At 45.1% G+C, this 17,794-nt stretch overlaps 1 protein-coding gene across 1 annotated transcript in view; it reads left to right on the forward strand.

The window, feature by feature from the left end:
* Window positions 1–738: 738 nt before the first annotated feature.
* slc66a3 (solute carrier family 66 member 3) overlaps window positions 739–17,794 on the forward strand; it is a 53,372-nt gene continuing 36,316 nt past the window's right edge. Inside the window, exon 1 of the mRNA XM_068022659.1 lies at window positions 739–1,020. Within this exon, the coding sequence (XP_067878760.1) occupies window positions 872–1,020 (149 nt within the window). The 5' untranslated portion in view covers window positions 739–871. The remainder of the gene's footprint in view (window positions 1,021–17,794) is intronic.

Consider the following 17,794-nt stretch of genomic DNA (forward strand, 5'->3'; position numbering starts at 1 on the left):
ATGCATTTGTCCAAAAAAAACACAGGCCGTATCGAGCAATGTGAAACTGCTTAACCATAATCTGGGAGATTTCATCACATAGCCTCCCGCCTCCAACCACCCAGGCCACACTCCCACCCCTGGTCACACCGAGCCTCACTACAGCGCCTTTCACACCAAATGGAAAGCAAACTCGTTGTTACCTGATTGGATGATTCTTGATTTGGCAAACAGCCTCTCTTCCCCCCCACCACCACCTCCATAACTCCACTAATAACCAAGAGCTCAAAAAATTAAAACATTTCTTTAAAATGCCCCTGATTTTTCTGCTGGGTTGCTCAGAACAGTGTCCAGGGCATTCATCTTTAATTCCTGGAGAACCCCAAGACGATCGTGGAGAGTTAACACCGAAGCTAACACCTGGATGGAGAGTCTGCCTTTTGCTGTGGGACACGTCTACTACAGAACCCACCTCTTTTTTTATCACGGCCGTCGAAACCTCAGACTTTACAATATTGCAAATGTAAAACAACTCAGTGTATTAGCATGTTCCAAAAAGCTGTAGTTGATGTAGGGAATGGACTGCAAGCCCAACTTCCCCTCAATCAGTACTGAAAGCGATGCACAGTTATTATTATTTTGCAAACTTCTTTCCACGAGCCTCCCAGTTGCTTAAAAAAAGCTGGCAGCACAGATGCAATAAGGAAGTGGTGCCTGGAGAGGAGGCTCCAGCAACTAGCACTAGCCCCGGCTGCAGAGTCGCCGCCCGGTTCCGCCTATTTTTTTCGCCGAGTACGGGTCGCACTCGAGGTCGCCATTCATTTCAAGGCGTATCCGGAAAAAGCTCCTTCTATTTATTTAAATATATATTGAAGTGGGAGAGGGAGCTGAGATGCAGCCGGATTCGGCGCTACTGCTGGCCGCCAATGCCAGCATTCTGACTGTGTGCCTGGTGTTGAAGCTGCCGCAGATATTCACAGTGATCGCCGCGAAAAACGCCCGAGGACTCAGCGTCCGGAGCCTGCTCCTGGAACTGACCGGGTGAGTGACAGGTGGAGGGCGCACGGCGGCGGGTGATTGACAAGCGGGGGCGCGCACGGTGGGCTCGGGTTGATTGACAGGCGGGGGCGCGCGTGGCGGGCTCGGGTTGATTGACAGGCGGGGGGGCGCGTGGCGGGTTCGGGTTGATTGACAGGCGGGGGCGCGCGTGGCGGGTTCGGGTTGATTGACAGGCGGGGGCGCGCGTGGCGGGCTCGGGTTGATTGACAGGCGGTGGGGGGGGGGCGCGCGGTGGGCTCGGGTTGATTGACAGGCGGGAGGTAGCGGCCGCTCTCGGTGGAGCACCGGGGCTACTCCAGCAATCCAGTCTGGCACCGTGTGGAAGAGGGTGACACAGCCACCGCTTCAACCGAGGACCACAAGTTAACAATGTTATCACTTGGGAACTTACTGCAATATACTTTTTTTTCCAAAAAGACGATGTATTCCATTCTTGATTTCCAGTGAATTTTCCAAGGTATTTAATGCCAGCGACATTGTTCCAAATTTAAAACCCAGCTGATTGATTTTACTCAACATCCCCTTTTCCTCTTACTCTTTTTATAATTCTGAGAACTTCAGCTCTGGTAACTCAAATCTCCAGCCAGTTTCGTTAACTTTTCTTTATACTCTAGTCTAAGGATGCTTTTGCAAAATTACTCAACAAAATGTTTGTGGGAACATTATTTGGCAAGTTTATTGAAAAGGTAGCGTTTGCTGACCGCATGATGGTGTGGTATTTGGTGGATCATCGTAGGATCTTGTATATTTTACACTTTCCCACCCTAAAAATATAGCTCTCTTTAAACCAAACCTGAATAGATTTTATAACTTTATATTTTAAATTGCTGGCTTCTCAATGAAAGCTATGATTGTGCCAATTCCTTGTTCTAAAGAAGTTAGAAACAGACCCAGTGCTCCCATCTCCGTCGATTGAAATGTGTAGTAAGGGTTCTTTGCGTTTACTCAATGCAAAAGTGATGTAAGAATGGCATTTCAGTAGGGAGGGAAGCAGGAAATAGTGAAAACAGGTTATATTTTGTAAAGGAAATTTTGCAAAGTCCATTATAGAGCTGTGGTCTAGATTATTTCTGTAAAACAATATGTATAATCTTTGCAGTTGTGTCTTTTTGTTATGAGCATTTTGTATATTCATCCCGTTGGAACATACTGTGTCTTCAAAAAACAATTTTGCACATGTCTAACCCAGCTGGTATTGCCTCTGGTCCAGTTAAACTGGAATGACAGATTTGACAGTGAGCTTGCCATATGCTGTTTTGGTGATGGGGTCAAACTGTAGTCAACTCAGGCCTCAGAATAGAATTGCCAGTCCTGCCATGTAGGCAGGAGCATTACACTCTACTGCTCTTATTTCAGTTACTTAAAACTTGAATTAGAATTTTTAGTGTCAATATGACTTTGAATTATCAAGAATAGTTTGTATTGTATAAGAAAAATTGTGAAATTAATGTTGATTGGCAAATTGGAGTTTGTGATTCCACCATTAACAGTACCAATTATGGCATATAGCACTTTTCTAAAAAGTAATTTGAAATATTTGCTTTTGAACATCACAAGTATTTAAAAATCTGAATCCTTATTTACCTGTACATAAACCAAGTGGCTAAGTCTTATCCAAAGTCCCCCAAAAGATCCAAGATGAAATAATTCAGATAAATCGAAATAGACACAATTTGGATCTGATCCCAAAATATACCATCTCACTTTAATTAACAGCATTAGTGTATTATGCAATTTACACAGTGTTGGACAAAATTACTTGTTCAGATAGCATACCAGCACAACCGAATATTGATTAGTTTTGTTGCGATGCTCTATTTTCTCAGTCTATGGGATATATTTACCTTTGTGCAAAGTTAACGAAAAATTCTATTATTAAACTGTCACTATAAACCAAAGTCAGTTAAATAATTTTCTTGTAATTTTACACCCAGAGGTAATTATACCCCCATGATGGTAATATTTGACACCAGTATTACCATAAAGCACTTTATTGTGAAAGGATTTGAAAAGCTAGGCCAATGACTTATTGTATAAATAGAATATTACATTAGACTAGATGGCTAGTTCCTAGCATTCATTAATTGATGAGGAAGAACTTTTTAAATTCAGAAAATCTTTTGCACTTGTTAAAAGAATGATGGTAATATAGGCAATCATTCATGCAATTTTGCATAAGTAGAAATATTTATGAAGGTAAATGTGATGGACACTGCAACCATGAAATACAGAGTGGTCTGAGAACTGTGGTCTCTCCTGATGGGGAGGAGTGTTTCAGTTTCAGAATTCCGATGGGGGTTTTCTGTGGTATTCTATATGGAACTGGGCTAAATTTTTAATCATGAAGTTATCACAGTAAGCCCTGTGAAAGCCGCTTTATGTATAGGATTGGAGGGTATTTATGCAGAACTTTTATCTCAAGATTAAGTAGGTAGGTAGAGTCCAGGACAGGGTAAATGATACATGGTCAGTGGAAGGAAACGGCATTCATGGGCTCAGTGACTTTTGTCATTCCATGCATTCTTGTATTCTTCAGTTCATTTTTGTTTTTAATGATGCTAATTTAAAAAAGGCACTAAGAAATCTGGTAGTTTGTTTATGAAAGATTGTTGGCAGATCACAAGGGGAAAGGTGCTAGCTAAATTTAGAAGGGCTCAGGGTAGAGAAAGCAGCAAGATGCTGAAGGAAACTCAGTGCCAGCACTGGATCAGTTGATAGTACACTTGTCTCCTGAGTCAGAAGTTTGTGTTTTCAAGTCCCACTCCAGAGACTTGAGCACAAAAATCTCGACTGACACTCCAGTACTGAGGGAATGCCGCACTGTCAGAGGGGCTGTCTTTCAGCTGAGGCATTAAACTGTCTGCCCTCTCAGGTGGACATAAAAGATCCCATGGCACTATTTTGAAGAAAAGCAAGGGAGTTATCTATAGTATCCAGGCCCATATTTATATTTAGCTATCAAAATAAAAGTTTTTTTTTGGTCTTGTGCAATGGTCTGCTAAATAGTTTCAATATTGCAATGAGGTTTAGGGTGGTGCCAGAGATCGAGAGAAAATCACATGGGAAAGTGTAGACCTGTGAGATTATCCTCTGTGGTGGCGAAGATAATGGAAAGTATCATGAGATACTTTTAAGGAGCATTAGAGGATGCTCAACACAGTCTCAGAAATCACAGGCCATGTTTTAAAACCTGATCCTATTTTAGAGTCATAGAGAGATACAGTACTGAAACAGGCCCTTTGGCCCAGTGAGTCCGCGCCAACCATCAACCACTCATTTATACTAATCCTACATTAATCCCATTTTCCCTCTCTCACATCCCCTCAATTCTCCTACCACCTACCAACACTAGGGGCAATTTACAATGGCCAATTTACCTATCAACCCGCAAGTCTTTGGCATGTGGGAGGAAACCGGAGCACCTGGAGGAAACCCATGCGGTCACAGGGAGAACTTGCAAACTCCACACAGGTAGTACCCAGAACCGAACCTAGGTTGCTGGAGCTGTGAGGCTGCGGTGCTAACCACTGCGCCACTGTTTTGTTGAGAAGGTGACTATAAAGGTAGATCATGGAGAGTTGGCAAACATCATCTACTTTTGATGAGATGCCATATATTGGAATGTGTGTAAAAATTAGGTTTCTTTATTGGGGTGGGAGGGGAGAGGTAAAATGGAAAGATAACTTGGTTAAGAGAGTGTGAACTGCAGGTGACGAGTCCTGAATTGGCTGCAAGTCAATAAAGTAAAAGGTACAATTCTAAAGCGGGTGCAGGAGCAGAGGAACCTTGGTGAATATGTGCATAAGTCATTGAAGGTGGCAGGACATTTTGAGAGATCGGTTAATAAAGCATACAGTATCCTGGGCTTTATTAATAGGAGCATAGAGTGCAAGAGCAAGGAAGTTATGTTGAACTTGTATAAGACACTAGTTCGGCTTCAGCTGGAGTATTGTGTCCAATTCTGGGCACCGCACTTTGGGAAAGACGTGAGGGCATTGGAGAGAGTAAAGAAAAGATTCACGAGAATGGTTCCAGGGATGAGGAATTGCAGTTATGAAGAGAGATTGGAGAAGTTACGACTATTTTCCTTAGAGAAGAGAAGGCTGAGAGGTGATTTGATCGAGGTTGTCAAAATCATGAAGGGTTTGGACAGAGTAGATAGAGAGAAACTGTTCCCACTCATGAAAGGATCGAGAATGAAAGGACACAGATTTAAAGTATTTGGTAAGAGAAGCAAAAGTGACATGAGGAAAGAGTTTTTCACGCTGAGAGTGGTTAAAGTCTGGAATGCACAACCTGAGTGTGGTGCAGGCTGGTTCAATTGAAACATTCAAAAGGGAATTAGACTGTTCTATGAAAAGGACGAATGTGCAGGGTTACGGGGAAAAGGTGGGGAATTGGAACTGAGGGAATTGCTCATTTGGAGAGCTGGTGCAGACATGATGGGCTGAATGTCCTCCTTCTGCACTGTGACAATTCTGTGAAGTCTGTTTTGTTGCCTTTACAAAGAGATCTGGGAAATAAAGATTGGTAAATGGAATGACGTACATATAGGCCTTTTGGCATTTTCTCATCCCCAATACATCTATCTATTGTCACAGTAAAAATATTTTGTCTGTACACACTTAATGTTGGTGCAAATTGGCTTCTGTTGTCATGCATTTGACACATTTGTGTTCCTATATCCACATACTGGGGGGTGTGAGGGGTTGATAGTGGGTGGGGATGTGAGTGATAACTGTTGGGTTGAGAGAGAGAGGGATAGACAGTGAATGAGGTGGGGTGTTTGAGAATGAGTGAGTGTGATCTTTGTGAGCGAGCGGGAGGTTTGAGAGAGAGCGCGTGCGAGAGGGAGGTTTGAGAGAGAGAGCGCGCGAGCGGGAGGCTTGAGAGAGAGAGCGTGAGCGAGCGGGAGGTTTGAGAGAGAGAGAGATCGCGCGCGAGCGGGAGGTTTGAGAGAGAGAGAGAGCATGAGCGAGCGGGAGGCTTGAGAGAGAGAGAGCGAGCGGGAGGCTTGAGAGAGAGAGAGAGAGAGAGAGAGCGAGAGGGAGGTTTGAGAGAGAGAGAGAGCGAGAGCGAGAGGGAGGTTTGAGAGAGAGAGAGAGAGAGAGCGAGAGGGAGGTTTGAGAGAGAGAGAGAGAGCGAGAGGGAGGTTTGAGAGAGAGAGAGAGCGCGAGCGGGAGGTTTGAGAGAGAGAGAGCGCGAGCGGGAGGTTTGAGAGAGAGAGAGCGCGAGCGGGAGGTTTGAGAGAGAGAGAGCGCGAGCGGGAGGTTTGAGAGAGAGAGAGAGCGAGCGGGAGGTTTGAGAGAGAGAGAGAGCGAGAGGGAGGTTTGAGAGAGAGAGAGAGAGAGCGAGAGGGAGGTTTGAGAGAGAGAGAGAGAGCGAGAGGGAGGTTTGAGAGAGAGAGAGAGCGCGAGCGGGAGGTTTGAGAGAGAGAGAGCGCGAGCGGGAGGTTTGAGAGAGAGAGAGCGCGAGCGGGAGGTTTGAGAGAGAGAGAGCGCGAGCGGGAGGTTTGAGAGAGAGAGAGCGCGAGCGGGAGGTTTGAGAGAGAGAGAGCGCGAGCGGGAGGTTTGAGAGAGAGAGAGAGAGCGCGAGCGGGAGGTTTGAGAGAGAGAGAGAGAGCGCGAGCGGGAGGTTTGAGAGAGAGAGAGCGCGAGCGGGAGGTTTGAGAGAGAGAGAGAGCGCGAGCGGGAGGTTTGAGAGAGAGAGAGAGCGCGAGCGGGAGGTTTGAGAGAGAGAGAGAGCGCGAGCGGGAGGTTTGAGAGAGAGAGAGAGCGCGAGCGGGAGGTTTGAGAGAGAGAGAGAGCGCGAGCGGGAGGTTTGAGAGAGAGAGAGAGCGCGAGCGGGAGGTTTGAGAGAGAGAGAGAGCGCGAGCGGGAGGTTTGAGAGAGAGAGAGAGCGCGAGCGGGAGGTTTGAGAGAGAGAGAGAGCGCGAGCGGGAGGTTTGAGAGAGAGAGAGAGCGCGAGCGGGAGGTTTGAGAGAGAGAGAGAGCGCGAGCGGGAGGTTTGAGAGAGAGAGAGAGCGCGAGCGGGAGGTTTGAGAGAGAGAGAGAGCGCGAGCGGGAGGTTTGAGAGAGAGAGAGAGCGCGAGCGGGAGGTTTGAGAGAGAGAGAGAGCGCGAGCGGGAGGTTTGAGAGAGAGAGAGAGCGAGCGGGAGGTTTGAGAGAGAGAGAGAGAGCGAGCGGGAGGTTTGAGAGAGAGAGAGAGAGCGAGCGGGAGGTTTGAGAGAGAGAGAGAGAGCGAGCGGGAGGTTTGAGAGAGAGAGAGAGAGCGAGCGGGAGGTTTGAGAGAGAGAGAGAAAGCGAGCGAGCGGGAGGTTTGAGAGAGAGAGAGAAAGCGAGCGAGCAAGAGGTTTGAGAGAGAGAGAGAAAGCGAGCGAGCAAGAGGTTTGAGAGAGAGAGAGAGAGGGTGAGCGAGCAGGAGATTTGAGAGGGAGAGAGAGAGAGAGAGCGAGGGAGCAGGAGATTTGAGAGAGAGAGAGAGTGAGATTTAAATGCGAGAGAGTGAAGATAGCATGGGAGGTTTGAATGCAAGAGGGAGCGAGCCTGCAGGAGGTTTGAGTGCAAGAGAGAGGGCGTGGGAGGTTTGAATGCGAGAGAGGGAGAGGGTGCAGAGACTTTGAATGCGAGAGAGTGTGTGTGCCGGGATGTTTGAATGCAAGAGAGAGAGAGACTGAGCGCAGGAGGTTTGAGTACAAGAGAGCGAGCGAGCGGAAGGTTTGAGAGAGAGAGCCGCGTGAAAAGGTTTTTCCTCATGTCACTTTTGCTTCTTTTGCCAATTAATTTAAATCTATGCCTTCTCGTTCTTGATCCTTTCACAAGTGGGAACAGTTTCTCCCTATCTACTCTGTCCAGACCCCTCATGATTTTGACTGCCTCTATCAAATCACCTCCCAGCCTTCTCCGGAAGGAAAATAGACCCAGCTTCTCCAATCTGTCTTCATAATTGAGATTCCTCATCCCTGGAACCATTCTCGTGAATCTTTTCTGTACTCTCTCCAATGCTTTCACATCTTTCTTAAAATGCGGCGCCCAGAACTGGACGCAATACTTCAGCTGAGGCCAAACTAGTGTCTTATACAAGTACAGCATAACCTCCTTGCTCTTGTACTCTATGCCCCTATCAATAAAGCCCAGGACATTGTATGCTTTATTAACTTCTCTCTCAACCTTTCTTGCCACCTTCAATGACTTATGCACATATACACCCAGGTCCCTCTGCTCCTCCACCCCCTTTAGAATTGTACTCTTTATTTTATATTGTCTCTCCATGTTCTTCCTACCAAAATGAATCACTTCACATATCTCCACATTGAACCTCATTTAGCACCTGTCTGCCCATTCCACCAACTTGTCCTTTTGAAGTTTTACACTATCCTCCTCACAGTTCACAATGCCTTCAAGTTTCATATCATCTGCAAACTTTGAAATTGTGCCCTGTACAAGGTCTAGGTCATTAATATATATCAGGAAAAGTAAGGGACCCAACACTGACCCCTGGGGAACTCCCCTACAAACCTTCCTCCAGCCCAAAAAACATCCATTAACTCTTTGTTTTCTCTCACATAACTAATTTCATATCCATGTTACTACTGCCCCTTTTATTCCAAGAGCTATAGCTTTGCTGACAAGTCTGTTGTGTGGCACTGTTGCCTTCTGGAAGTCCATGTACACCACAACAACGGCATTGCCCTCATCAACCCTCTCTGTTACCTCTTCAAAAAAACTCCAGCAAGTTAGTCAAACATGATTTCCCTTGACAAATCCATGCTGGCTTTCCTTAATTAACCCACATTTGTCCATATGCCTATTAATTTTGTCCCGAATTATTGTTTCTAGAATTTTCCCCACCACCAAAGTTAAACTGACTGGCTTGTAGTTGCTGGGCTTGTTTTTACATCCTTTTTTGAACAAGGGTGTAACATTTGCAATTCTCCAGTCCTCTGGCACCACCCCCGGGTCTATGGAAAATTCAGCAGCATTACCATCGTCAAATCCCCCACTATCAACATCCTTGGGATTACCATTGACCAGAAACTTAACTGGAGTAACCACATAAATACTGTGACTACAAGAGCAAGTCAGAGACTAGGAATTCTGCAATGAGTGACTCACTCCTGACTCCCCAAAGCCTGTCCATCCACAAGGCACAAGTCAGAAGTGTAATGGAATACTGTCCACTCGCTTGGATGAGTGCAGTCCCAACAACACTCAAGAAGCTCCATATCATCTAGGACTAAGCATCCCACTTTATTGGCACCCCATTGATCACCTTAAACATTCACTTCCTCCACTACTGGCACACAGTGGCTGCTGTATGTACCATCTACAAGATGCACTTCAACTCACTAAGGCTTCTTTGACAGCACCTTGTAAATGGTGACCTTTACCACTGAGAAGGACAAGGGCAGCAAGAGAATACCACCATCTGCAAGTTCCTGTCCAAGTCACACACCATCCTGACTTGGAAATGCATTGCTCTTCATGGTCACTGGTTCAAAATCGTGGAACTCCCTCTTTAAAGTGCACTGTGGGTGTAGCTTCTGCATCACCTTCTCAACTGTAATAGGGATGGGCAATAAGTGTTGGTCTTGCCAGAAACACCCTCATCCCATAAATGAATGGAAAAAGAACAGCCCAACCTCTCCAGTCTACTCATTTGACTGTCATCCTTCATCCCTGGACCCATGTTAGTAAATTTCTTCTGTTCTCTTTCCAAAGCTTTCATGACCTTACTAAATTGTGGTGCTCGGAATTGGACACAACGTTCCAGCTGAGACTGAACTAATGTTTTATATAGGTTTAGAATAGCTTCCTGTCTTTTGTATTCTATGCCTCTATTTATACAGACCAGAATCCCATATTCTTCATTAACTGCTTTGTTAACCTGCCCTGCCATCTTCAAAAATTTGTGCAGAAACACCCTGAGTCTCTCTGTTCTTGTACCTTTTAAAATTGTACCATTATTGTCTCTCCTCATTGTTCCTCCCAAAATGCATCACCTCACACATTTGGGTTAAATTTCGTCTGCCAAGTGTTCACCCATTCCACCAGCTTGTCTGTGCCCTCTTGAAATCTAGTATAATCTTCCTCACTGTTTACTACGTTCCCAAGTTTCCTGTCAGCTGCAAATTTCAAAATTGTGCCCTGCAGTTAAAGCTTTCCAATGAATCGCCAGAGACTTGAAATTGTTTTCCTACCTGATACCAAGAATTAGATAGATGCCATAAGTGCGTGGTAATAATGTTACTGGACTAATAATCCAGAGGTCCTGACAAATGCTCTGGGAACAGGGGTTCAAATCCCACCTTGGCAGCTAGTGGAATTTAAATTCAATTAATTAATAAATCCGGAATTAAAACCTAGTCTCAGTCATGGTGACCATGAAACTAATGGACCAACCATCCAGCATCGACCTAGGCACTGGTAACTGCAATGACACACCCTGTCCAGTCGACCCTGCAAAATCCTCCTTTAGAACATCTGGGGACTTTGCCAAAATTGGGAGAGCTGTCCCACAGACTAGTCAAGCAACAACCTGACATAGTCATACTCATGGAATCATACCTTCCAGACAATATCCCAGACGCCACCATCACCGTCTGTGGATATGTCCTGGCCCACCAGCAGGACAGACCCACCAGACAGTGGTATGCAGTCGGGATTGATTTGCCCTGGGGGTCCTCAGCATTGACTCCAGACCGTAATGAAGTCTCATGGCATCAGGTCAAACATGGGCAAGGAAACCTCCTACTGATTACCATCAACCACGCCCCCTCAGCCGATGAACCAGTGTCTCCATGTTGAATACCACTTGGAAGAAGCACTGAGGGTAGCAAGGGTACAGAATGTGCTCTGCATGGGGGACTTCAATGTCCATCGCCAAGAGTGGCTCAATAGCACCACTACTGACTGAGTTAGCTGAGTCCTAAAGGACATAGCTGCTAGACTGGGCATGTGGCAGGTGGTGAGGAAAGCAAGAAGAAGAAAAAAAACCTCCTTGGCCTCACCTTCACCAATCTACATATCGCTGATGCATCTGTCCACAACAGCATTGGTAGTAGTGACTGCCACACTGTCCTCATGGAGATTTCACTCCGAGGATACTGTCCATCGTGTTGTGTGGCACGACCAGCGTGCTAAATGGGATAGATTCAGAACAGATCAAGTATCTCAAAACTGGGCATCCATGAGGTGTTGTGGGCTATCAGCAGCAGCAGAATTGCATTCAACTACAATCTGTAACCTCATGGCCTGGTATATTCCTCAGTCTACCATTACTATCAAGCCTGGAAATGAACCCTGGTTCAATGAACAGTGCAGGAGAGCATGCCAAGAGCAGCACCAGGCATATCCAAAAATTAGGGTCCAACCTGTTGAAGCTACAACACAGAACAATTTGCATGCCAAACAGCAGAAGCAGCATGTGATAGATTTGGCTAAGCGATCCCACAACCAACAGATCAGTCCAAAGATCTGCAATCTTGCCACATCCAGTCTTGAATGGCGGTGGACAATTGAACAACCAAAGGAGGAGGAGGCTCCACAAACATCCCCATCCTCAATGATGTGGGAGCCCAGCACGTCAGTGTAAAAGACAAGGCTGCAACATATGCAGCCATCTTCAGTTAGAAGTGCCGAGTGGATGATCCATCTCGGCCTCCTCCTGAGATCCCACCATCACAGATGCTAGTCTTCAACCAATTTGATTCACTCCACATGATATCAAGAAATGGCTGAAGGCACTGGATACAGCAAAGGCTATAACATATAACTATAACAAAGGCTATAAAGGCCCTGACAACACCCAGTTGTAATATTGAAGATTGGTGCTGTAGAACTTGAACCCAGATGTTCCAGTACAGCTACAGCACCGGCATCTACCTGACAATGTGGAAAATTTCCCAGTTATGTCCTGTCCACAAAAAGTAGGACAAATACAATCCTGTTAACTACTGCCCCATCAGTCTACTCTCGATCATCAGCAAAGTGATGGAAGGTGTCGTTGACAGTGCTATCAAGCTGCACTTACTCAGCAACTACCTAATGCTCAGTTTGGGTTCAGCCAGGGTCACTCTGCTCCAGACCTCACTACGGCCTTGGTCCAAACGTGGACAAAGAAGCTGAATTCCAGAGGTAAGGTGAGAGTGACTCCCCTTGACATCAAGGCAGCATTTGACCGAGTGTGGCATCATGGGGCCCTAGCAAAATTGAGATCAATGGGAATTGGGGGGAAAACTCTCTGCTAGCACAAAGGAAGATGGTTGTGGTTGTTGGAGGTCAATCATCTCAGCTCCAGGACATCACTGCAGGAGTTCCTCAGGGTAGTGTCCTAGGCCCAACCATCTTCAGCTGCTTCATCAATGACCTTCCTTAAATCATAAGGTCAGAAGTGGGGATGTTCGCTGATCATTGCACAATGTTCAGCATCATTCGTGACTCCTCAGATACTGACGCAGTCCATGTAGAAATGCAGCAAGACCTGGACAATATCTAGGCTTGAGCTGATAAGTGACAAGTAACATTTGTGCCACACAATGTGTGCCAGGCAATGACCATCTCCAACAAGAGAGAATCTAACCATCTCCCCTTGACATTCAATGGCATTGCCATCACTGAATCCCCCACTATCAACATCCTAGAGGCTACCATTGACCATAAACTGAACTGGAGTAGTCATATAAATACCGTGGCTACAAGAGCAGGTCAGAGCTAGGAATTCTGAGGCGAGTAAATCACTTCCTGACTCCCCAAAGTCTGTCCACCGTCTACAAGGCACAAGTCAGGAATGTGATGGAATACTCTCCACTTGCCTGGATCGGTGCAGCTCTGACAACACTCAGCAGGCTCGACACCATCCAGGACAAAGCAGCCCGCTTGATTGGCACCCCATCCACAAACTTTCACTCCCTCCACCACCGACGCACAGTGGCAGCAGTGTGTACCATCTGCAAGATTCACTGCAGCAATGCACCAAGGCTCCTTAGACAGCACCTTCCAAACCCGTGACCTCTACCAACTAGAAGGACAAGGGCAGCAAATGCATGGGAACACCACCACCTGCAATTTCCCCTCCAAGTCACATACCATCCTGACTTGAAATTATATCGCCGCTCCTTCACTGTCGCTGGGTCAAAATCCTGGAAACTCCCTTCCTAATGGCACTGTGGGTGTACATACCTCACATGAACTGCAGCGGTTCAAGAAGGCAGCTCACCACCACCTTCTCGAGGGCAATTAGGGATGGGCAATAAATGCTGGCCTGGCCAACGACGTGAACATCCCATGAATGAATAAAAAAATATATATAACTTGTGAGGCAGGACTGAGAAAGACAAAAGGAGAATTTGGGTTAGTATGACATGATTAATGTAATTTGTTACTAAAGTACTGTAGGTAAAAAATTTGACTTAAGGCCTTACGAGATCAGCTATGCCAGTTGGGACATTGGTTTGGTTGCTGTCTCATTGATGAGCATGTGCCTGTGAGAAGCGTAATTTCTAACAAAACTATTAACAGAAATGTTACAAAAATTTTAATTTTAATATATGTATTAACATAAAACTACAATATGTGCAGCCAAAGAACTGAAGTGATTGGCGTTGACACTTTGGGAAACAGAATTTATCATAGCTCTAGATAAGTTCCTCTATGGCATGGCACTACTTTGGGTAAAGTATAAGGATACAAGCTCAGGACCAGTGGGGAATGTAATCCTGGTACAAGTCTAGTGCTGCAGTAATACATGTAATGCTGATATGCTGCAGGTTTTCTATTTCTGCAATTTCATTAGTAATTTAGAAGGTGTGCAGTAGCATCATCTATCCCTGCTCCATATCTGTTTTAGATAAGATGCCCTACCAGGGCAGCAAGTCCTCTGCAGATAACAAAATGCAAGGATTGATAGGCAGGGACCAAATATGACATTTGTACATTGCACAGAACTCTTATCCCTCCTGATAAGGACAGGAAACATTTCCATATTAATTGCACTCGTCCTAATCTGCATTCAGTACTTTTGCTGTCCCCTCAGAGAGGAAAAAATGTCATACATTTTACACAGAATAAAATTAATTTCTCAGTCGGAAAATGTGTAACTTTAATCTGTAAATTTAAGAGTTTCACATGTTGGGGTAGAAATTCCAACGGCACAGGTAGAAACCAGGAAATAAAAACAAGAAATGCTGGAAATACTCAGATCTGGCAGCATCTGTGCAGAGAGAAGCAGAGTTAACGTTTCAGGTCAGAGACCCTTCTTCAGAACTGACAAATATTAGAAATGTAAAAGGTTTTAAGCAAGTAAAGCGGGGGTGGGGCAAGAGATAACAGAGGTGAAGGTGTTGATAGGACAAGGTCACAGAGAATAACTGACCAGAAGGTCATGGAACAAAGGCAAACGGTTTGTTAATGGTGTGCTGAAAGACAAAGCATTAGTGAAGAGAGGGTGTGAATGACTGTGAAGCACGGAGCACTCCAAGCACAAACATAAAAAAACACACAAAAAAACAAAACAGTGGGTAAGCACAGTGGAAACAAACTAAACAAACTGAAAAACCTAAAATAAAATAACCAAATAAAAAAGGAAAACGAAAAAAATAACTTAGCATAAAAAGGGGGACCCGTCATGCTCTGAAATGATTGAACTCAATGTTCAGTCCGGCAGGCTGTAGTGTGCCTATTCGGTAAATGAGATGCTGTTCCTTGAGCTTGCGTTGATGTTCAGTGGAACACTGCAGCAATCCTTTTGCCAGGTTCCTGCTTGACTTTTATAGCATGTGAATTTCCAGCTGGCCTTTTAATATCATGAGAGCATAATTTCAACAGACAATCTTATTTAAAGTCATGAAACCCCTTTCTTTGTGACAGGATCTCACAGTATGCACAGCATGACCATGGGGTAGAATCTTTGGCCTTCCAGGAAGTTATTGCTTTAAAGGCGAGTTGAGGTATTTTTGGAGAAAAAAAGTTGCAGTTAATGGTTTCTTTTCTCTCCTTGAGTGTTTTTGGAGGACGAAAAGAAGTGGAATGAAAGAAGTAATGAGTGAGGTTCTGTTAAACCAGAAATGGGCCATCCACACCTGCCACTGTACAGCTGTATTAACAGAGCCAGGCACACCTCTGACAGTGTGTCAGCAGGAAACTGCCTTCTTAAACTGAGATTCACCAGGAAAGCAGTGACAAGCTTGTATCATCTCCTATTATCTGATTTACACTGACTTGCATCACAGGGATGGCACTGCCACCATATTGAAATTTTAATGCTTACTAAGACATTCTGGGGATTTGGAGTGTTAATTGATACGTGTTGTATTAAATAGGTCAGTAATGCTTGTTCACCCTGGGCAAACACCTTCATTACTTTTCCAATGGGTAACAGCAGCAGAATGAGAGGGCACTGTAATTCTTTTATAATGCAGGGTTCCCCAAAGTCCGGAGGGTTATTGATGGAACACATGTAGCCATCCAGCTAAACATGCTGTTGTTTTTCCTGAAATGTGGGAGATTTTATTCAATCAGTTTTGAGGTGGTCAGTTATCGGTAACACAGGATTGTGCAGGAATCCCTCCCCAGAAAGTAGTCACCATTTTTAGAGCGACCCTCTGAACTTGGTTTATTTGATGGAGAAAATAGACAGATGGCTGCTAGAAGGCTAAAGCTACCTTCTTCAGCTGTGGGTATTGATGTCTTTGCAAGAGTCATGTGCAGAAGTTGAATGCAAATACAGTTAGACTCATGTATCTTCCAGAGCTATATTAAAACAAAAGCTTCAGATACCTGGAAAGATCAGAGGGTGTCTTGCAGCACAGCTGCAGGGTCTTTGAGATGATCTTGTCTGCTGCATCATCTAGAACTGTCATCTAAAAAGGCTGAACCATGGAGTAGTACCAGAAGTACTTCCACAGGCAGAGCCACATCAGTTTCCTCAAACATCTTGCAGCTTATAAGAATATTAAACCAGGCTCTCCCAGAGGGGACAGTCATCTAAATGACTGACTAAGCCTTCCATTTCACCAGCAGTTGTGCATGTGCATTACCCAGTGGCCTAAAACACTTTGAACGCTCAGCTACCAGGATGAGATCCTTTCATCTACTACCTTATTCTGCAGCATCAATCGGTTAGGATTGAAAGAAGGTGAAAACATACCTCTAGCTTGCTTTTACTGTGATTATTTTTTTCAGGGTATTTTTTATTCTTTGCATGTGGGCATCACTAACAAGGACAGCATTTATTGCCCATCCCTAATTGCCCTTGAGCAGGTGGTGATAAGCCACATTCTTGGACCACTGTAGTCCACGTGGTATAGGTACTCCCACAGTGCCGTTAAGGAGGGAAGTCCAGGATTTTGGCAGTGAAGGAACGGTGATATATTTCCAAATCAGGATGGTGTGTGATTTGGAGGGGAACTTGCAGGTGGTGTTGTTCCCATGTTTTAGCTGCCCTTGTTCTTCTAGGTGGTAAAGGTCGCGGGTTTAGAAGGTACTGTCACAGGAGCCTTGGCGAGTTGCTGCAGTGCATCTTGTGCATCTTTTAAAGATGAGGGTGTGATGAGTTTTCCAGTGTAACTTGAGTTGGAAAGTGTGTCCTGCTGCAGAAGGGGCAAACGCAGTTAAACAATGGAAGATCTGTAAGGTTGGGGGTTTTGCTTGCATCTGCAGTCTGTGTGCAACATGTAGAGAGGAAACTCCATGTGGTATTCACACTTTGTCCATCTACTTGGTATAGGGAAATGTTTGGGTAGCCTTACATTAGGATTTTGGTTGCCTGAAGTTGTGTTTATGCATTTCCTTTGAATGCCCCTTTTGTGACTCTTGGCATTTCACCTTTCCAAACAATCTGCACTCTATTGCACTCCTTTCCTGCTAATAGGGGAAAGTCTCCATTGGCACAGTTGTGCAGCAGTTTATTTATTTATTTATTTATATTTATTTAGAGATACAGCACTGAAACAGGCCCTTCGGCCCACCGAGTCTGTGCCGACCAACAACCATCCATTTATACTAACCCTACAGTAATCTCATTCCCTACCAACGACCTACACTAGGGGCAATTTACAATGGCCAATTTACCTATTACCTGCAAGTCTTTGGCGGTGGGAGGAAACCGGAGCACCCGGCGAAAACCCACGCGGTCACAGGGAGAACTTGCAAACTCCGCACAGGCAGTACCCAGAATTGAACCCGGGTCCCCGGAGCTGTGAGGCTGCGGTGCTAACCACTGCGTCACTGTGCCGCCCCTTCTGTGCTTCATTTCTGAAAACCACGTGAATTTTGCTTACATCAGCTCCATAACTATTTCAACTGACGTTTCTGCCTGTACAGTCTGAAATATATTTAGCTTTAAATAGCTGATATAGTGTACAGGAAATCTTGCATGCCCCCTCTCTCCCTCCCCTCCCCCTCTGAACTTCCATTAGTAGGCTCCATTCACATTTAGAGCTCTGCATGTATACTGTACTCTAATCCAGAAGCTGGGGTACAATCTATATTGCATAAATCACCTCAAAGTTCCAACTGTCCTGCCACCTCTGTGCACGTCATGGAAAATCTATCCCTGATCCTGCTTGCATCTGAGTTTCGACATTAACATTTTTATTTTCTACCATTCACATTTTATTCTTGTTACTACACAGCAATACTTTTTGCTTTGAAATGATTTTACCTTTTTTAAATCTTTAATGTCTTCTGTGTGTTTTGCTTGAGATGCCAAATTATGTTATGTCTTAGGTCACCACTTGGCTCCAGACCTCATTACAGCC

Source organism: Heterodontus francisci, chromosome 3, assembly GCF_036365525.1.
Source record: "Heterodontus francisci isolate sHetFra1 chromosome 3, sHetFra1.hap1, whole genome shotgun sequence".
Taxonomy (NCBI): Eukaryota; Metazoa; Chordata; class Chondrichthyes; order Heterodontiformes; family Heterodontidae; genus Heterodontus; species Heterodontus francisci.